Source organism: Oryzias melastigma, linkage group LG17, assembly GCF_002922805.2.
Source record: "Oryzias melastigma strain HK-1 linkage group LG17, ASM292280v2, whole genome shotgun sequence".
NCBI lineage: Eukaryota > Metazoa > Chordata > Actinopteri > Beloniformes > Adrianichthyidae > Oryzias > Oryzias melastigma.
In genome coordinates, this window is record NC_050528.1 from 19,773,708 (window position 1) to 19,789,912 (window position 16,205).

The 16,205-nt window shown below is 37.1% G+C and overlaps 1 protein-coding gene across 1 annotated transcript in view; it reads left to right on the forward strand.

Moving 5' to 3' along the window:
• Window positions 1–12,413, forward strand: part of tox (thymocyte selection-associated high mobility group box) — a 56,774-nt gene extending 44,361 nt beyond the window's left edge. The window contains exons 7-10 of the mRNA XM_024273274.2: window positions 2,086–2,166; window positions 2,255–2,731; window positions 7,957–8,117; window positions 11,112–12,413. Of these exons, the coding sequence (XP_024129042.1) occupies window positions 2,086–2,166; window positions 2,255–2,731; window positions 7,957–8,117; window positions 11,112–11,148 (756 nt within the window). The 3' untranslated portion in view covers window positions 11,149–12,413. The remainder of the gene's footprint in view (window positions 1–2,085; window positions 2,167–2,254; window positions 2,732–7,956; window positions 8,118–11,111) is intronic.
• The last annotated feature ends 3,792 nt before the right edge of the window (window positions 12,414–16,205 follow it).

Consider the following 16,205-nt stretch of genomic DNA (forward strand, 5'->3'; position numbering starts at 1 on the left):
ATTGTTCTTGTTGAAATGTTTAAATGGAGCCACCAGGAGAGCCAGACTCAAAGTCCTTTGAGACCGTACCAGTTTGATGATTTACCAATATTTTATCTGAAGTTAAACTACTCCTTTCTGCAGGTTACATTTGGAAAACATTTCACACTGTATGTTGCAGCATACCATTTAATCAAAGACTCCACTTCATTTAGCAGCACTTTGAAAGGAAAAAAATGAAAAGACTTAAAAAAAAAAAAAGTAATTTAAACATCAATAGAAAGTCTTGATTGACCAGCACTGTGTTTTTAGCTTTTACCTTTTTTTCTGTCAGGTTAGTTAATTCATTTGTTTTTATTTCATTAATTTTTCTTTGTGTTTATTATAAATTTAAAGCAAATAAGATAAACTACAACAATATTATAAAAAAATAATACAAACAACATATATATTAATAACAATATTATTTATATTAGAAAAAAAAAAGTGAAGTAGAAAAAAACTGGCATTTATTCTACTGATCTGTAACCATGTGATTAGGAAGAAAAATCTCATCTGTTTTTTATAAAGATCAGATCACATTTTTTAGGCTCTAATCTATGAAAAATGGACCAAACACATTTTAAGCACAAATTTAGTTTTATTAAGTAGATGTTTTATCATTTTATAGTATATTATTTGTAGTAAGTCAAATATTAATTCCTTTCAAATCAGACATTTTATGAAATGTGTCGTCAGAACCAGAATCAAAGAAAGTTCAACAAACACTGCTGTGGCTGAAATTAAACTGATCAACCATCCAGTGTTTGCGTCTTGTTAAAAACATCACTGTTCCAGATTGGAACATCACAAATCTGATGTACCAGCTCAGTGGCCTTGTGGTAGAGTGTCCGCCCTGAGACCGGAAGGTCATTTAAATCCAGGTCGAGTCATACCAAAGACTCTTAAATCAGACCCAGTGCCTCCCTGCTTGACACTCAGCATTAAGGAGTTGGATTGCGGGGTTAAACCACCAAATAGTTCCCAAGTGTGTCTGTGTCTGCAGCTCACCCCTCCCCCAGGTGATAGATCAAATTTGAAGTAATGAAGTAATTTTGAGTAATAAAGTTTCTCTGTGTAAGCTTTCTTCACTCCCATGGTCTCCTTCAAATTCTAATGAAGTATAGTGTTTATCGTGGGGGTTATGTTCTAAAAATAATCCATGATTAGTGAAATCACCAAAGTAGGATTATAGATGTTTCAAGGCTGTAAAACTCATGACCCAGTTTATACACTTTTATCAGAAAGACATGAACATTTTCACATTATTCTCTTGTTTAGGTTCTTAAAGTTCAAACCTTTGCAGAAAAAAAGCAGTCCAGTATTATAGAATAAAAACAAAGACGCTATCAAAGATTTATGTAGATGTGGGGAGCTGAATACATCCGGTACAGGAGACATTGTTTGACAAAAGCCAATCAGGATGCAGATCGCAGTAGAAAAATGTTAAAAAGCATGCCAAATTGCACTGAAAAAAACTGCTGACAACTGTGAAAGGAGAACTGCAATATAGCAAGGGAATACTGTAAAATAATAATTTGAGTACTTTTTTTCAAATTGACAATTGTTACTATATATATATTTCTTTTTCCTTTTTTTAAGACTTAAAGATTTCCACATGTGAGATATAATAAGGCATTTGTGTCAAAGTCAATTATTAACTGCTCTGTGTTATTTTGTAACATACCACTTTGGATAGAATATATATTTTATGGAGAGCAAAACATTGAAAGTTATTTAAGGTTTAGGTTTATTTATTCTAGAATAATATTCCTGTCTGTTTGTATTCATATTTATGTGAAAAAAATTACCTTTGAAAAGTTTCGACAATTTTGTTCTTTCATGTATTCAGTAGATGTTTTTCTTGCTGTACGTTTTGGATTTTGACCCCCTGTATTAAGGCCTTATTTTCATCTTAAATGCGTGCTGATTCAGGAGACTTGTTTATTTGTTTGTGTTTATTGCCAGATGCTGAATCATAAATGGTTTCAAACACAGTAGTAAATCGATTTTTCCTTTAACCCAGAATAGAGGTTTCTGCTCTGACATGGAATAAATGTGTTGTAGGTGTACAAGAAGAAGACGGAGACGGCTAAGAAGGAGTATCTGAAACAGCTGGCTGCGTACCGAGCCAGCCTGGTCTCACAGGTGCGCCGCTCACTCTCAGCTCTTCTGACTTTCACCCAAACATGAAAGCTGACTTTCCTCTTTTTGGCTTTTCTTTTGTTCTCTTCAGAGCTACACCGATCATTCTGAGATGAAGCCGCCCCACTCCTCCTCCTCATCCTCCTCCTCTACCTCAATCTTCACACCCAAACCCTCCGTCTACCCCGGGCACCCGGGGCAGCACTCCTCCCACCCCCATTCCCTCTCTCCCCATCAGCACTCGGGCATGTACATGCCGTACCACCACCCCCCACATCCTTCCCATGCCTCCAGTCCCGGTCTTGGCCCGCACCTGCCCCCTCCCCACCCTCAAATCCATGCCCAGCTACACGCTCTGTCCTCCAGGGGCACCGTGCCACGGAGCAGCGTCCCCCACCAGGGAGCCATGTCCCTTAGCAATGTGGCGGCAGCGACCACCCCCCCTCTCCAGGTCAGCCCTCCTCTCCACAGCCAGGCTCACCTTGGGGGGCTGCACAGTCCACACCATCAGCACCAGCAGCTCAGTGGACACTCACTGGGGATGACACACTCCCCTGCCATCACACAGGTCAGTCTCACTCATTATGTAGCGGGTCAATCCCATAATAACTTCTTTCTGAAAAAACAGTAAAATGGTGACAACTGTTGTGTGGAAGTGATGTCTTTGTATCAACATTTCTACGTTTGAATCTAAATACTTTATCTCAGATGACGTTTTCCTTTAGATAAATGCTCTGCCTGTTCAATTCCATTTCATGGCATCATCTTAAACTTTAACACCAACAATTTGATGGGGTTTTTGATAAAGCTCAAACTAATTCTCATTCTGCATTTATACCGGATGTGATTCATGCATCAAAATTGCATCAGCGAAAAAATGATTGAAGCATAATTAATATAAAATATAAATAAAGTTTAGCATAAATTACAAAAGGGGTTCATACAAATATCAATAACCCCATGTTGTAACAGTAAAACATGTCCAGCACAAGAGATTGTCAGCTCTTATGTGTATGCTCAGCTGTTGGACAAGACAAGATAATTTTTTTTTTTTTTTTAATTACTACTCAACGTCTTGATGCCCCGGCTACGGAGAAGCCGCCAACATTTTTCTAGACTTCACTTTTTGCCACATCATGGATGATGTTGAGCAAGTATCTTGGGTTTGTATGTTTTGGAAAGCTCTACAGTGGTGCTATCATGTCTGGGTTCACCACATCATTCAGTCTCTCTCAGTGCAGTCTCTCCTCTGGATGGTGGACCTCATTAGCTCTGCCTGAGCAGTGGAGCTCACTAGCTTGCTACGCTGCAAACCTGGAGTGCGATCGCTCCAGCTCCATGGGCTCTGTGACATGTTGGCGACTTGTCCAGTGTGTATTTTGCCTACCAGTAACCGGAGCAGTCTCTAACAACCCCGCGGCCCCCGTGTGTTAAGCAAATGGATGGAACTTCCCGACGAAAAACCTCACATCGAGCAGCCATATTGGACATTTTTTTCTACCGTTTGATCTAGTCATTAAAAACGTCACATGCTCAAAGCTGAGTCCATGATTGCATCAACCTCACCGTGTCCAACGCACAAATTGTGCCACAGGACTTCAGATAGTGTCTGTACATTGAGTTAACGTTGAAACTTGGCGCCGCATGAGCCACGCCCGCTGTGAATGCAGAATCAGAGAAAAGCCAGTTTCTCTGTTTCAATATAGAGTAGAGCTCCAACTTTTGCTTTAAAAAAATACTTAAAGGTGTTCTTTCAATATCACTATTCTGGAAACAGAAATCAAATCTCATCAATCCTTTGTACTCCTGGAACCAACCAGCTACTGTTGAGGCAGGACTCATTCTGGATAGGTCGCCAGTCTGTTACAGAGCAACACCTAAGGACAGTTTAGAGACACTAATTAACCTGTGAAGCATGTTTTTGGACTGTGGGAGGAGTTACTGGAAAAAACCCACATATGTGCAAGGAGAACATTTAAACTCCACACAGATAAAAGCCCCGCTGGGATTTGAACCAGGGCGTTCTCACTGGCTCCATTTCACAACATATCATTTTAAACAACAAGGTGAATTATTTATTAAATTGACTTAACTGCACATATCAAGGGTCATTTCATGTTAGATTCATTGCATAATCAAACATCCCAGTTTTCTCAATGTTTTATAAATCAGGTCAACTTGAAAGATTAAAGAAAAGGATGGCTTTGAAGCATAGACAGTGAATTTCAGCTGCACTTTCATTTATGATTTTCCTTTTTTCTTACAAACATGCAGACAAACATTTTTTCTTGACTTAATTGTAGTTTTTCATGTAACAAAAAGTCATAGCGCATTTTAAAAACAAAAGATTCCACAGCAGGAAATGAGTTAATTTGATTAAAACAAGAATCATTTGCTTAAATCTGATTTAATGGTCAGTTTGTCACTTATCTCCTGAAAAACTGACCTGGTTGTGACTCTGTTGGTCTCCCTTCACCTCCACATCTTTATTATCTGACACTACTGGTGGCTAACAGCCATTTTGCAAAGACATGAGGAAGAGGAGGATTACCTGTAATAAGATTTTTTCTCCTGAAGTCTATGGGGGCTCAGAGATAAAAATGAGTCTCAGGAATACAGTGAAGTCTCAGTTCTAATTTTATTCCTGCTTTCATGCAGACGTTTTAAATCCCACATTCTCATAATTCGGTCTGTCCTTTATTTCCCATGTTTTATAGAAAAAAATAAATGAAAGCTAATAAAAAAAATAAATGAGGACACAGTGACAGAGCTCCAAACTTTTTTTTTAAACTGGGTGAAGAGTGAAAACTGATGGGGGAAGGGAGGGAGAGACAAAGGAGGCAGATGGGGTCTTTGTGAAGGAGTGAACGAGAAGAATTTGCTCAACAATAGATGAATAGGTGAGGTAGAGGAGGAGAGGAGGAGGCGAGGGGGGAGGACCCAACCACCTGCTGTCCTCCCCTTTCTCCTCTTTCACCCACAACACTCAGATTAACTTCCCTTTCAGTCCTCCGCTCGCGCGCACACTCATGGCTGTTGTCGCTCTCACTCGTTTTTCCATCCCTCGCTTCTCTCAAGTGTCTTAAGTTTAGAGGCATGCTCACCTCCCCTCCCAGTCTGCTCCTAACCTTACCTAACCTCCTAATGTCGTACCTTCGCCATCCTACGGAGGAGTCTTGAGGCCAATATGAAGGAAAAGCAATAAAATGATATACAAGAATAAAGTCTTAAAAGTATGAGAACAAAGTTGTAATTTTACGAGAATAAAGTTGTTAAATTATGAGTAAAAAGTTTTGATTTTACAAAAATAAAGTTGCAAATTTATGAAAAAAAGTAAACATTTTACAATAATAAAATAAAATTCTGAGAAAAAAGTTGTAATGGTACAAAATAAAATCTTAAAGAATAACATTGTAAAACATAGTAAAATTATGAGAGAAAAGTTGTAATTTTAAGGTAATAAAGTTGCAAAATAAAAAAAAGTCAAATTTTACATTAATAATATTAAATAATTAGAAAAAAGTTGCAAAATTATGAGAAGAACGTTGTAACTTTACACGAACAAAAATGTAAAATTATGAAAAAAGTCGTAATTTTATAAGAATAAAGTTGTAAAATTACAAGAAAAGTCATATTTCTTTAAGAATAAAGTCAGAAAATTACAAGGAAAAAAGTCATATGTTGTCATTTTTTTAGAATAAAGTTTTAATAGTATAAAAAACAAGCAGTAATTTTCCGAGAATTAAACTATGAGAAAAAAGTCATAATTTTATGATAATAAAAATTATGAAAAAAATTGTAATTTCATGAAAATAAAGTTGTATAATAATAAAAAAAAACATATTGTTACAAGAATAAAGTCAGAAATTTACGAGAAAAAAATCCTAAATTGTAATTTTACAAGAATAAATTTGTGAAAGCATGAAAAATAAGTCGCAATTTCATGAGAATAAAGTTGGAGAATGATGAGAAAATTTTTGTAAAAACCAAATCGTAAAATTATAAGAAAAAAGTTGTAATTTTACAAGAGTAAAGTCTTAAAAGTATGAGAAAAAAGTTCTGATTTTACAAGAATAAAGTTGGCTAATCATTGTAAAAAAGTCATAATCTTACAAGGAAAAAAGCCATTCACCCATTTATGGTGATGCCATTTGGCCTCAGTTTATCATAGGTATATATATGCATCTGGACCTCTGCAACTAATTGAGATAAATTCTCAATTTCCTGTAAAACTATAATTTTTTTCTCCGAATATATTGACTTTTTGCTTAAAATTCTACAAGTTTATCCTCGTAAAATATTGTTTTTTTACTTGAAATTTTATAACTTCGTTCTTGTAAAATTACGTCTTTTTTCTCATAATTTTATGACTTAATTCCCTTACATTTATTTATATGATAGCCCTAATACTCCGTCGTACCATCCTCCTCATCCTCGTTGGTGAAAGATCAAATCAGCAGAATGATGAAAGCTCCGTAATATTTTACTGTACGTTTAGGAATTTATTCAAATCTCGTGTGAGTTTCAAAGCATTTCAATAGAGAAGCTTCTGCAGAAAAACATAGGTTTCAGCTTGAAGGAGGGAGAAAGCAGACCACCGTTAAAACCAGCTCAATAACAGCTCATTCATGTGTGTGCTGGCTTTGACTTCTCCACTTTATAATTAGAGCAAAACCTTCCAAATTAAATTCTAATCAAAACACGTTAAGCTTCGTTCTGTTATCAAAATGTTATCCTTGGATGTAATTAATGCTGCTGCAAAGCGTGAACACTTCCTGCTTTTAAAGGCTAATTTCAATGATGCTTCGACTGATAAAAAAAAAAAGACAATGAGTTTTTGAAGCAGCAGTCAGTTTGAAGTAGCTCGGGTCTTTTCAAGAGTTTTGTTTCACAGCTGCTCCAACTGCTGACCGCGTTGATAAGCAGGCACCAAACTAGAATAACTGGCTTTCAGGGTTTTTTTAGAACACCAGCGTGCACCTGTCCCTTTCTCAGCCTGCGTGTTTGCTTATGTTTCTCAATCTGTTCACACCTTTCCTCTTTGAGTTGAGGCAAGCTCTGTTTTTCATTTCTCCATCAGAAAGTAGTTTTTTTGATGAAATCACTGGATTTGTTCTATTACTGGTTAAAGATTTAGTCACTCGGGGGGCTGACAGATTTTTGGATGGAGTAGCTGCATCTTGGGGGGTGGAGGTGTGTCTTGCAGTTCCCTTGAGGCTCGTACTGTCACCTTAGGGGACGTCATTAAAATGGAACGTACCATGTGGTGTGGGTGATTTGTGTATTGTGAAGTGTTGCACACACTTATGACGTATGGTGCCCTAATGCCATGTGATAGTCTTTGGTAAGGGGCATGTACTGGCTACTTATTGACCTTGTGAAAATGGTGTTGATGTGACACAATGTACACAATCTACAAAGCAGGCTGTGACGTCACCCATAGAACATGCCTTACCTTACGTTCCAACGAAATGAAGTCAATTCAGTCGCCATTTTTCCATTTACAGATTTCACCACATTATGGTGGTCCGAGTCAGTCTCAGTCATCATTTCTATGGCAACTCGCTAATCAGGAGTGATTTTGTTGGAAAGCCACACCCCCTCCACTGAAAGCAGACTCGGGGAGAATCTGTCACTCAAATGCTTCGAAGCATCTGATTGGCCAGCTTATAACTTGAATATCTTATGATGAAGAAAACATGAAAAACAATAGTGTTTAGCAAGGATATGTTAAGAGCTGCTAATTTTTCAGTAATTTTTCATTCAAAAAAGTTTTTTTATTTTTCCTCACAGGGATATCCTTCTTCCCTCCAGTCTGACTATCAGCCAATGGGAGGCGGCATGCTGAACAGTGGATCTGTGATGTCATCATCAGTGGACTACCACCAGCTGGGTCGACACACTCCAAACCACCATCCTTCTTTGGATTGGAGCACTGATTACCATGGCAACGGGTACGTTTTTGCATTAGAGTAACAGCAGCTTGATCTAATTTTTGAGCCACCTAGTGGCGACATGGAGAAGTGATCTGGTTCCAGGCCGTTGAACTTTCAAACAGGTCTCAATTTAGAAGTGCTGCTCCTTTTGAGAAACCAGTGGGTCATGTGACCACACCCAATGTTCACTCTCTGCAGGGATTGGTCAGGAAGATGTGATGTCACATAACTTAAAAAAACTCAAATGTTCTCTGAGGCAAAACTAAGTAAAGATTTGTTGATTTTGCAAGTTATTGGTAAAAATAAGAATGTTTTAGAGAAACAACAACATGACAATAATTCTGTATTTAACGGTCTAAAGCCAACATAAAAAAACAATAATGCATTCAGTTGATATAATTTCTAAAAAAAATCTTGAAAAAGAAAACTATGAATATTTAATGCTGAAGGTTACAGTTTCCATATCACTCCTCACAGACCTGATGTTTTCATCTATTTCTCATCTCTCCAGTGGAGCAGAATCCTCAGCGGGTGTTACATGCTTTGTTTGTTTACTCGCTTTGCTTCTGTTGCACTTTGTCACATTTTGCTTTCATGGAAACACCATCTTTCCACCTCAGTCGAGCAGAAAAACTTTCTGTTGACAACATTAACACTCTATGTGCATATTCTAAAAAAAAAAAAAAAAACGGGTGGAAAACATTTCGCTCTGAATCGACTCAGATTTTATTTCATGGTGTGAAATCTGCTGAAGATTGCAGAATATTCTTTGAGAAAGTGGTCCACAACTTTTTTAATGTTTAATGTCAGACAATATTTTAACACACCGGAAAAAAGTGCTAAAGTTGGTGTTTGGTTTTTTTAACCTTCCGGTTTCAGAAAAATGTCTTTTTCATAATAAAATAGTACTACACGAAATATCCATGGAAAAATCCAAAGTGTGCAGATATTTTACAAATGATGAATATTCATAAAAAAAGTGGTTGATTTGTTTTTTTCTGACTTGTAAACAAAATCAATAAACTCAATTCAGGTTCAGATTCTTTTTTAGGGCAAAAAAAAAATCACATTTTGTTTTTCATTAAATCTTGATTCATTGTGTATTTCTCTTTAACACAGGAGAGTATTTTTTAACAAGCAACTTCCTGATTAGCATTTCTGTAGGATTATTTATCAAATGACAAAATTCCACAAATCAGAAATACAGTTATTTTATTGAATCTTCATTCTCCATCAAATTTAGCTTCTCCGACTTTTGATGTGTTATAGATAAAAAAAAAAATGAAATGAAATGACACAAATGATCAGAAAACTAGTATTTTCTAAATATAATGTGCAACTTTACTATTAATGTAGGTGTCACATTAGAGTCATTTGCTGCATAATATTTAAAGTGGATTTATTTGGTAGGAACCACAACTGTTGCAATAAATCCAAGTTTTTTGTCTGTAAATAGATTTTTGTAAATATATTTTTTCTTTGAAGGACGACTCTCCCTCTAATTCTCAAAGTTTTTTGTTTTTGAGGAAAATTTGTTAGTTTGGGGGTCAGATCAATTTGTCAAGTCATAGACGGATCTGAAACTTGTAGTGTTGAAAAATAAAACTTCCTTCAGAATCAGAAAATCACATCAGAGTATTAGGGCCAGTCTACAAACAAAAAGAAACATTTTATTACAACTTTAAAGTCCTACATTTTCAAGAAAGAAGTTGTAACTGTTAAATTATAAGAATACATTTATGGGTTTAAAAATCATTGACTAAATTTGACTTTTTTATTGTAAATACGTGTGTTTTAAAGTTGTAAATGCATGACTTAAAAAAAATCTTTAAACTTAAAAAAAAAAGTCATAAATAAAAAGAAACAAGTAAATTATTGAGAAAGTGGAGCATTTCTTGAAGCTTTATTTCTATGTAGGTTTCATAAACAGGAATTCTGAACGTTTTGGCGACCCACAGTGTTATTATTAGTAGAATAAGGACATTGAAAAGAATTTGCCAAAAAAAGAGGCCTCCTCAGACGGAAGCATCACACAGATCTTGGAGGAGATCTTGTCTTTCATAGAAGAAAAAATGTTTGGAAGTGGACATCTGCAGGGATATTGATGCTTCATCAACAGGCTGCAGAGATCCTGCAAGCCCCCCATCAACAAATAAAACATTAATAAACCTTAGATTAAACAAAGGAACTTCCAAAAATGTTCAAATCTTGCAATATTACTTTTTTTGTCCGAATTTCGTAAATTTGCGGGAAAATAAGTAGTTACCGTATTTTCTCAAGAAAAAGTATACTCGTACTCAGGAGCCACTTATTTATGATTTTTAAAAAATATGTATAAAAAGGTTAATAAATTTGTTATTTTTCCCACCCACAACCAAATGCCCCATAACTGTTATTTTCGCTAACAACCACTAGAGGGCGCTGTATGTGTATCAGTATTTGCTTGTCTGTGTCAAAGGAAGAAGTGTCTGATTGTTTTTCGATATTTTTCTTATTTGGATTGAAACATTATTATCCTTGTTTTAATTTTTTCTGACTTATGCGGAACAGAAAGATCATTAAAGTGGGTTACAGAGAGACGGAAGAACAGGAGTAATTTAGACACAGCCCCTCAAGTATAGAAGGTAAAGATCGCTAGAAGAAAAAAAAATTAAAGATCTCATGAACCAGACATGGAGACATGATAACCAATGATTTTGTAGAACTTTTTAGAATAAATACATCTGATCTCTAGATATAATTTTGACCAGCGTCAAAAGAGGCAACGAATGCCAATTTAATGCGTGTCAAAAAAACATCCAGTAAGTGCGAGTTTGATGAATCACGTTTGGTGTGAACGCTGTGAATTTGTTCTGAAATGTCAGACTTTTCTCCCTAAAGTGCAGCTTTCTTTTTCTTGGTGAGACATTTTTTGTTCCTGCGACTTATAGTCCAAAAAACACGGTAAAAATAAAATGTGAATGGCCAAAAATAACCCGTTTCACTGCATGTGTTTCTCCTCTTTTGCTTTAGGAGCCTGCAGAGAGACAAACCTCTGTATCTGAGCTAATCTCAGGATGAAACCAAACTTCAACCCTTCTACTGCCACAACCTCCCGCCTGGTCCCAACCTCAAACCCCACGTGAACGTCGACAAACTCTCACTGGGCACTTGCAGACAAAACGTGACAGAAATCTGAGTTCAGCACTTAAAAAAAGACGAATTACGGAGCAATTTCTGAACAGTGTTAAGAAGGGAAGAAAACGTCTGTTTTTGGCTGTATGTGTATATCTACCATTTAAAAGAAGCTGTGTACACCCACCACGAGATGGGCAGGTCCTGTGCTGTGATCCATGCCGATGTACATACTCCAAACTCTGTCTTTTCTTTTCTGCTCGCATTTTTTTAATTATTATGTAAGAATGGTGTAAACCATCAGTTCCAGAAGGTTTTGTAAATTGCTGTAACATAATTTTTTTGAGTTGCTGATTTCAATCCAACTGTTTTCTCCTTTTTTTGGTTTGATTTAATATAGCTACTGTGTCCTTCTGCAGCCATAGCCAGAAGAACGCAGAACGCAAAGCAAGAAGAATTAACCAAATACTAGTCCAACTGTGTTCCCTCTGGCTCTTTAGTTACATGATGATTTGTTGCTTTATGGACTGAAGTCCCACAGACTGCAGAAGCAGAGAAGTGGTGGTGATTCAGAGCGATGATGGATGACGACTGGATGCTGCTTGCAGCCAAAGACAAATATGAAAAGTATCTGCAACAATATTATCAAGCTGTTTGTAGCCTGTTTAACCAGGCGCGGACTGTGAATAATGTAAGATTGAACTTTCACCGCTCTCTTGAAGGAATATGATGTATTTTAGTCCCTGAAATGATGAAACGTCAATTGTTTGTTTAAAAAGAAGAAAAACGGCAGTTTTTGATGCAAGCTCCTCTTCCTGGCATACGTCTGCTGATAACATTGATTTGGATCCAAACTGTGTGCAAGTGTGTGAAGTGTTAATGAGAAACTGGAGCGCTTGATTGGGTTGCATGTCCTCTTTTGTCATCGCTATTCTCTGTGGTCAGACGCTATTTAAGAAACTATAATTGTTGCTGGGTTGGCCATGTTTAATGTTTTTTTTAATCAAACTGAGGTTTGTTTTAGTGTTAATGATATCTCTCTCTCTCACTATGTATCTCTTTGTAATATTGTTGTTTTATTTTGGCAGATGAAAGGACTCGGGGCAACAACAACTATTAAGATTTTCTTATTTTTAGATTCTAAAAATGTGTTTGAGAATAAAGTAAGTGCTGCATTGAGGTGCAGTCTACTCCAAAGTCTGCTTCTTTTATGTTTTTTTTTACTCAATTGCTGTTTAAATTCATTGCACATAATAATAAAAACATTCACTTTTAGAAACACCATTTCTAAACAGAAAATTTATTATTTTACCCTTTTCAGTTAATCAATTTTAACATTTTAAATTATCTCAGAAGCTTGAATTTTGAGTGTCAACAAGCTACTTCCTTGTCTATATGGTCAACAATATAAGTCTACTAAAACAACATTATTGTTTTTATTTTAATACAAAAACTGATTTAAGAATAATACATTTTGAGAATTGAAAGGAATAAATCCTAAGCGCTTGAAGTTTATTAAGTGTGCTTGAGTATAAGTATAGCAAGTATACTGTGGACAAAGGATGTATGCCGACTGTGTACTTCTACAGACTGAATTGGAACATTTTAAGTATACTTTGTGTACATTTGAATAGACTTCTTTTTGCTAAAGGAAATTAACTTCTTGAAACTTAAGAGGAAGTTTTAAATGTATATTGCTTGATTATTAATAATAAAAAAGTTTAGTTTTGTTTGTTTGAGGCCAGTAAACAAAATCTTTAACATACTGTAACTTCTCAACTGATATCACGATCAACGTAATTCCAGTAGATTTTGAAGGAGAAAAGCGGCTCACGCCGCTTTTCTCCTTCAAAATCTACTGGAATTACATTGATCATGTTAACAATTAAAAAATGACAGTAAATCATTTTTCATTTCAAGGGGTAGAAAGCCATTTTCTCCAAGTCAACCTCTTATTTTCTGAAAATCAAACATTTGACTTCCAGATTGAAGCTCATTAGAAAACCAAGTAACTGGAGCCGCTTCAGTTCACTGGAAAAACCTTCAGGGTGACTTTTTGCACAATTTACTTCCTCATATGACACTTTCAAAAGACAGCAAACACATACTGATAAACAGACATAAAAATGAAAAACTTTGGTAACTCGAGGAGAATCTGGGTCTGTGACATCATCATATTGAAGTCCCACTCCAGTCCTTTTTTGGAAAGTGTTCCCAGTGATCTTTTAATGATTATTATCCCCTTTTCAGCCAAAATCAAAAACCTGTGGCGTTTTCTTGGACGTAGTTTCTGCTGAGCGGCAGGAGTTCATTATTAGTTCAACACATTCTCACTCTCAACTCGTCACATATTGATGTTTGGTCATGGACCCCACTTTTTGACGTTTTGGTGTCCCTAACTCATTGTTTTAGACGTTCTGGCTGTTTGTAAAATCAAGGGTCCACAATCCTCGGTACGCGGTACTGGACGCGGTATTGGATGTGGTATTGGATGTGGACTTGTCCTTGGGACGCTGCCGGTACCCTAACTTGGTACTCGTACCCTAACCTTAACCTGGTACTGGTCCGCATCCGGTACCACGTCTGGTACGGGTTCGGGTCCAGTACAGCGTCCTTAACCCGGTACCGTTTCGCGTCTGGTACCGCGTCTGGTACTGGTTTGGGTCCAGAACTGCGTCTGGTGTCGGGTTAAGGTTAGGGTACCAGTACCAGGTTTGGGTACTGTTGCCGGACATGAACCAGTACCAGACACAGTACCAGACGTGAACCTGGCACAGACGCAAAACGGTACCGGGCGAGGGTACCGGTTCTGGGTTAAGGTACCGGTGCACTCCGCGTCCCAGTACTGGACCAGTTACAGTTTCCGGCCTTGAGGTCACAGCCCAGATGTGCCACCACATACACGGACACGGACTAGTGCTCAGGACACGGAAGGAAACCTGACACAGTACTGGTACCCTAACCTTGATCCAGCAAAGGAACTGGACCCGAACTACTACCAGACATGTTACTGGACATAAACCAGGCCCAGACACGAAACAGTAGCGGTACTGGGTTAGGGTACCGGTACAGCCAGCACTTCAAAAAACGATGGGTTGGGGCCAAAACGTCAAAAAGTGTCGGGAAGGGGACCTTAAAGGGTAACCAAACCCTAAAACCTTTTTGGGGTTTTTAATCTCAATAAATTCGGCTTTAAAAATTAGTGATCATTGCCACATTTTTGAGAAATTTAAATAAAAGTTTAATTCTTGAAAATATATTCAAAAACGGTCTGTGTGCTGCCCCCTACAGGATGAAATGATGTATTACAGTTGAATTTTGTGGTTGGTCAAACTATGTAAATTTCAGATGTCTGACATCATGATCTGCAGCTCCAGTAATCATAACAGTCCTGCTCCCAAGCCCCGCCCCTCCAACTGGATCTTCACATTTCGGCAGTGGGTGGAGTCAGCCTCCAACCTCCCTGTTTGGTTACCCTTTAACCACGCATCAATGTGTGACGACTTTAGGATGAGAATGTGTTGTGGAGTTATGGGCAGCGGAGTAAGCTTTCCGTCAATTCCCATCATCCATCTGTTTACCTGCTTCCCTCTAGCTTACAGCCCCTCACCATTGCAACAAAAATGTCAATTAATATTGGAGCCATCCAGCCGTACAGTTTGAAGCCAGATGTCAGCTCAGACGAGGAAAACAAAGACGTACATGGAGTCATCTAGTCGTCTACAAGTCAAAATGGAGCAGGAAGCTTCTGGCTTGCCGTAGTAGCTTCTGCGTTACAGCTACAAGCTTTTTCCATCTATATTTTTTCCCCGATTAAAGATTTGATTAAAGAAATACTCAGAAATGCATTTTTAATCTTAACTTCCACTATAAGTTCTGCATCATCAGGAAAACGTCACTAGAATTTTCATCGGAGTGGTGCTTTAATGAACTCAGACAACTACATATTTCTTCAGTTTTCTTTATACCCCATCAAGGCACGGAAGCAAAAAAATAAAGCAAATTTATAGGATGTAATTATATATACCGCAAATCATTTATATAATTATTTGCTGTAGATGCGATTACTACATCCAACAATGACACATTAATTAAGTTACATCTTTGTTCTTGCATGCACAGCTCTTTCATGGTAGTGTGTAACCTAGATTTCACAAAAATCTTCCAAAAGGACAAACTTTACCTCCATGCTGAAGAATCCTTTTTCTCCAGATGTTTTATTCTTGTTTAACCTCATTTTACACTAACGCTCACAGACAGAGAAGTCCTCGCTTGCTTCAGTCGATGTTCTCCAACCATTAGATACCTGCTAAACAAGGCTTCTTCAGGAATCAGTAGTTATCACCGACAGTAAGGAAAACATCTGGCTTCACAAACATGGAGATCTCCTCTATGTCTCCGCTGCCAAATTTGACATTTTGATCTTTTTAAAGGTTATACCAAATGTCAAGAATTGGTTAGATTGTGTGTTCTGTCAGCCTTACTTGAATCTTTTGTAAATTAAAGAATAATTGAGTTCATGTTCACAGAGACCCCAATTCTATCAAGAAGATTGAGTTTTTTTTCTCTTCCCCTGTAATTATGTTTTGCCATTTTATCTTTATCCTTGTTTTAAATCAGAATTTCAGATGGGCTGGAGAGCTGGAAAGCTGTGTGTACATAGTGCCCCCTAACGGCCAAGAGGGGAACTGCACGCTGTGTATTATGTAGTTATTTATTTTTACCCTGGATATTTTTATCATTTTTACACCGTTTCATCCTTTTTTTCTGGAAATGTTGATACTTTTCAAACCTAGTTTGATCACCTGACTGTTCTTTAAGGGGTTTAGGGAAAGTGATTTGTCATTGGTGATGAGACGGTCACTATTGTTCACATTGTTCCTGCTCATTTCAGTGGATTGAATTGTAGCTTGGAAACCATTGACTGTATAAGAAAAATTTTACAATCAATGTTGGAAACACATTTTACAAGAAACAAAAAAAAAACCTGAG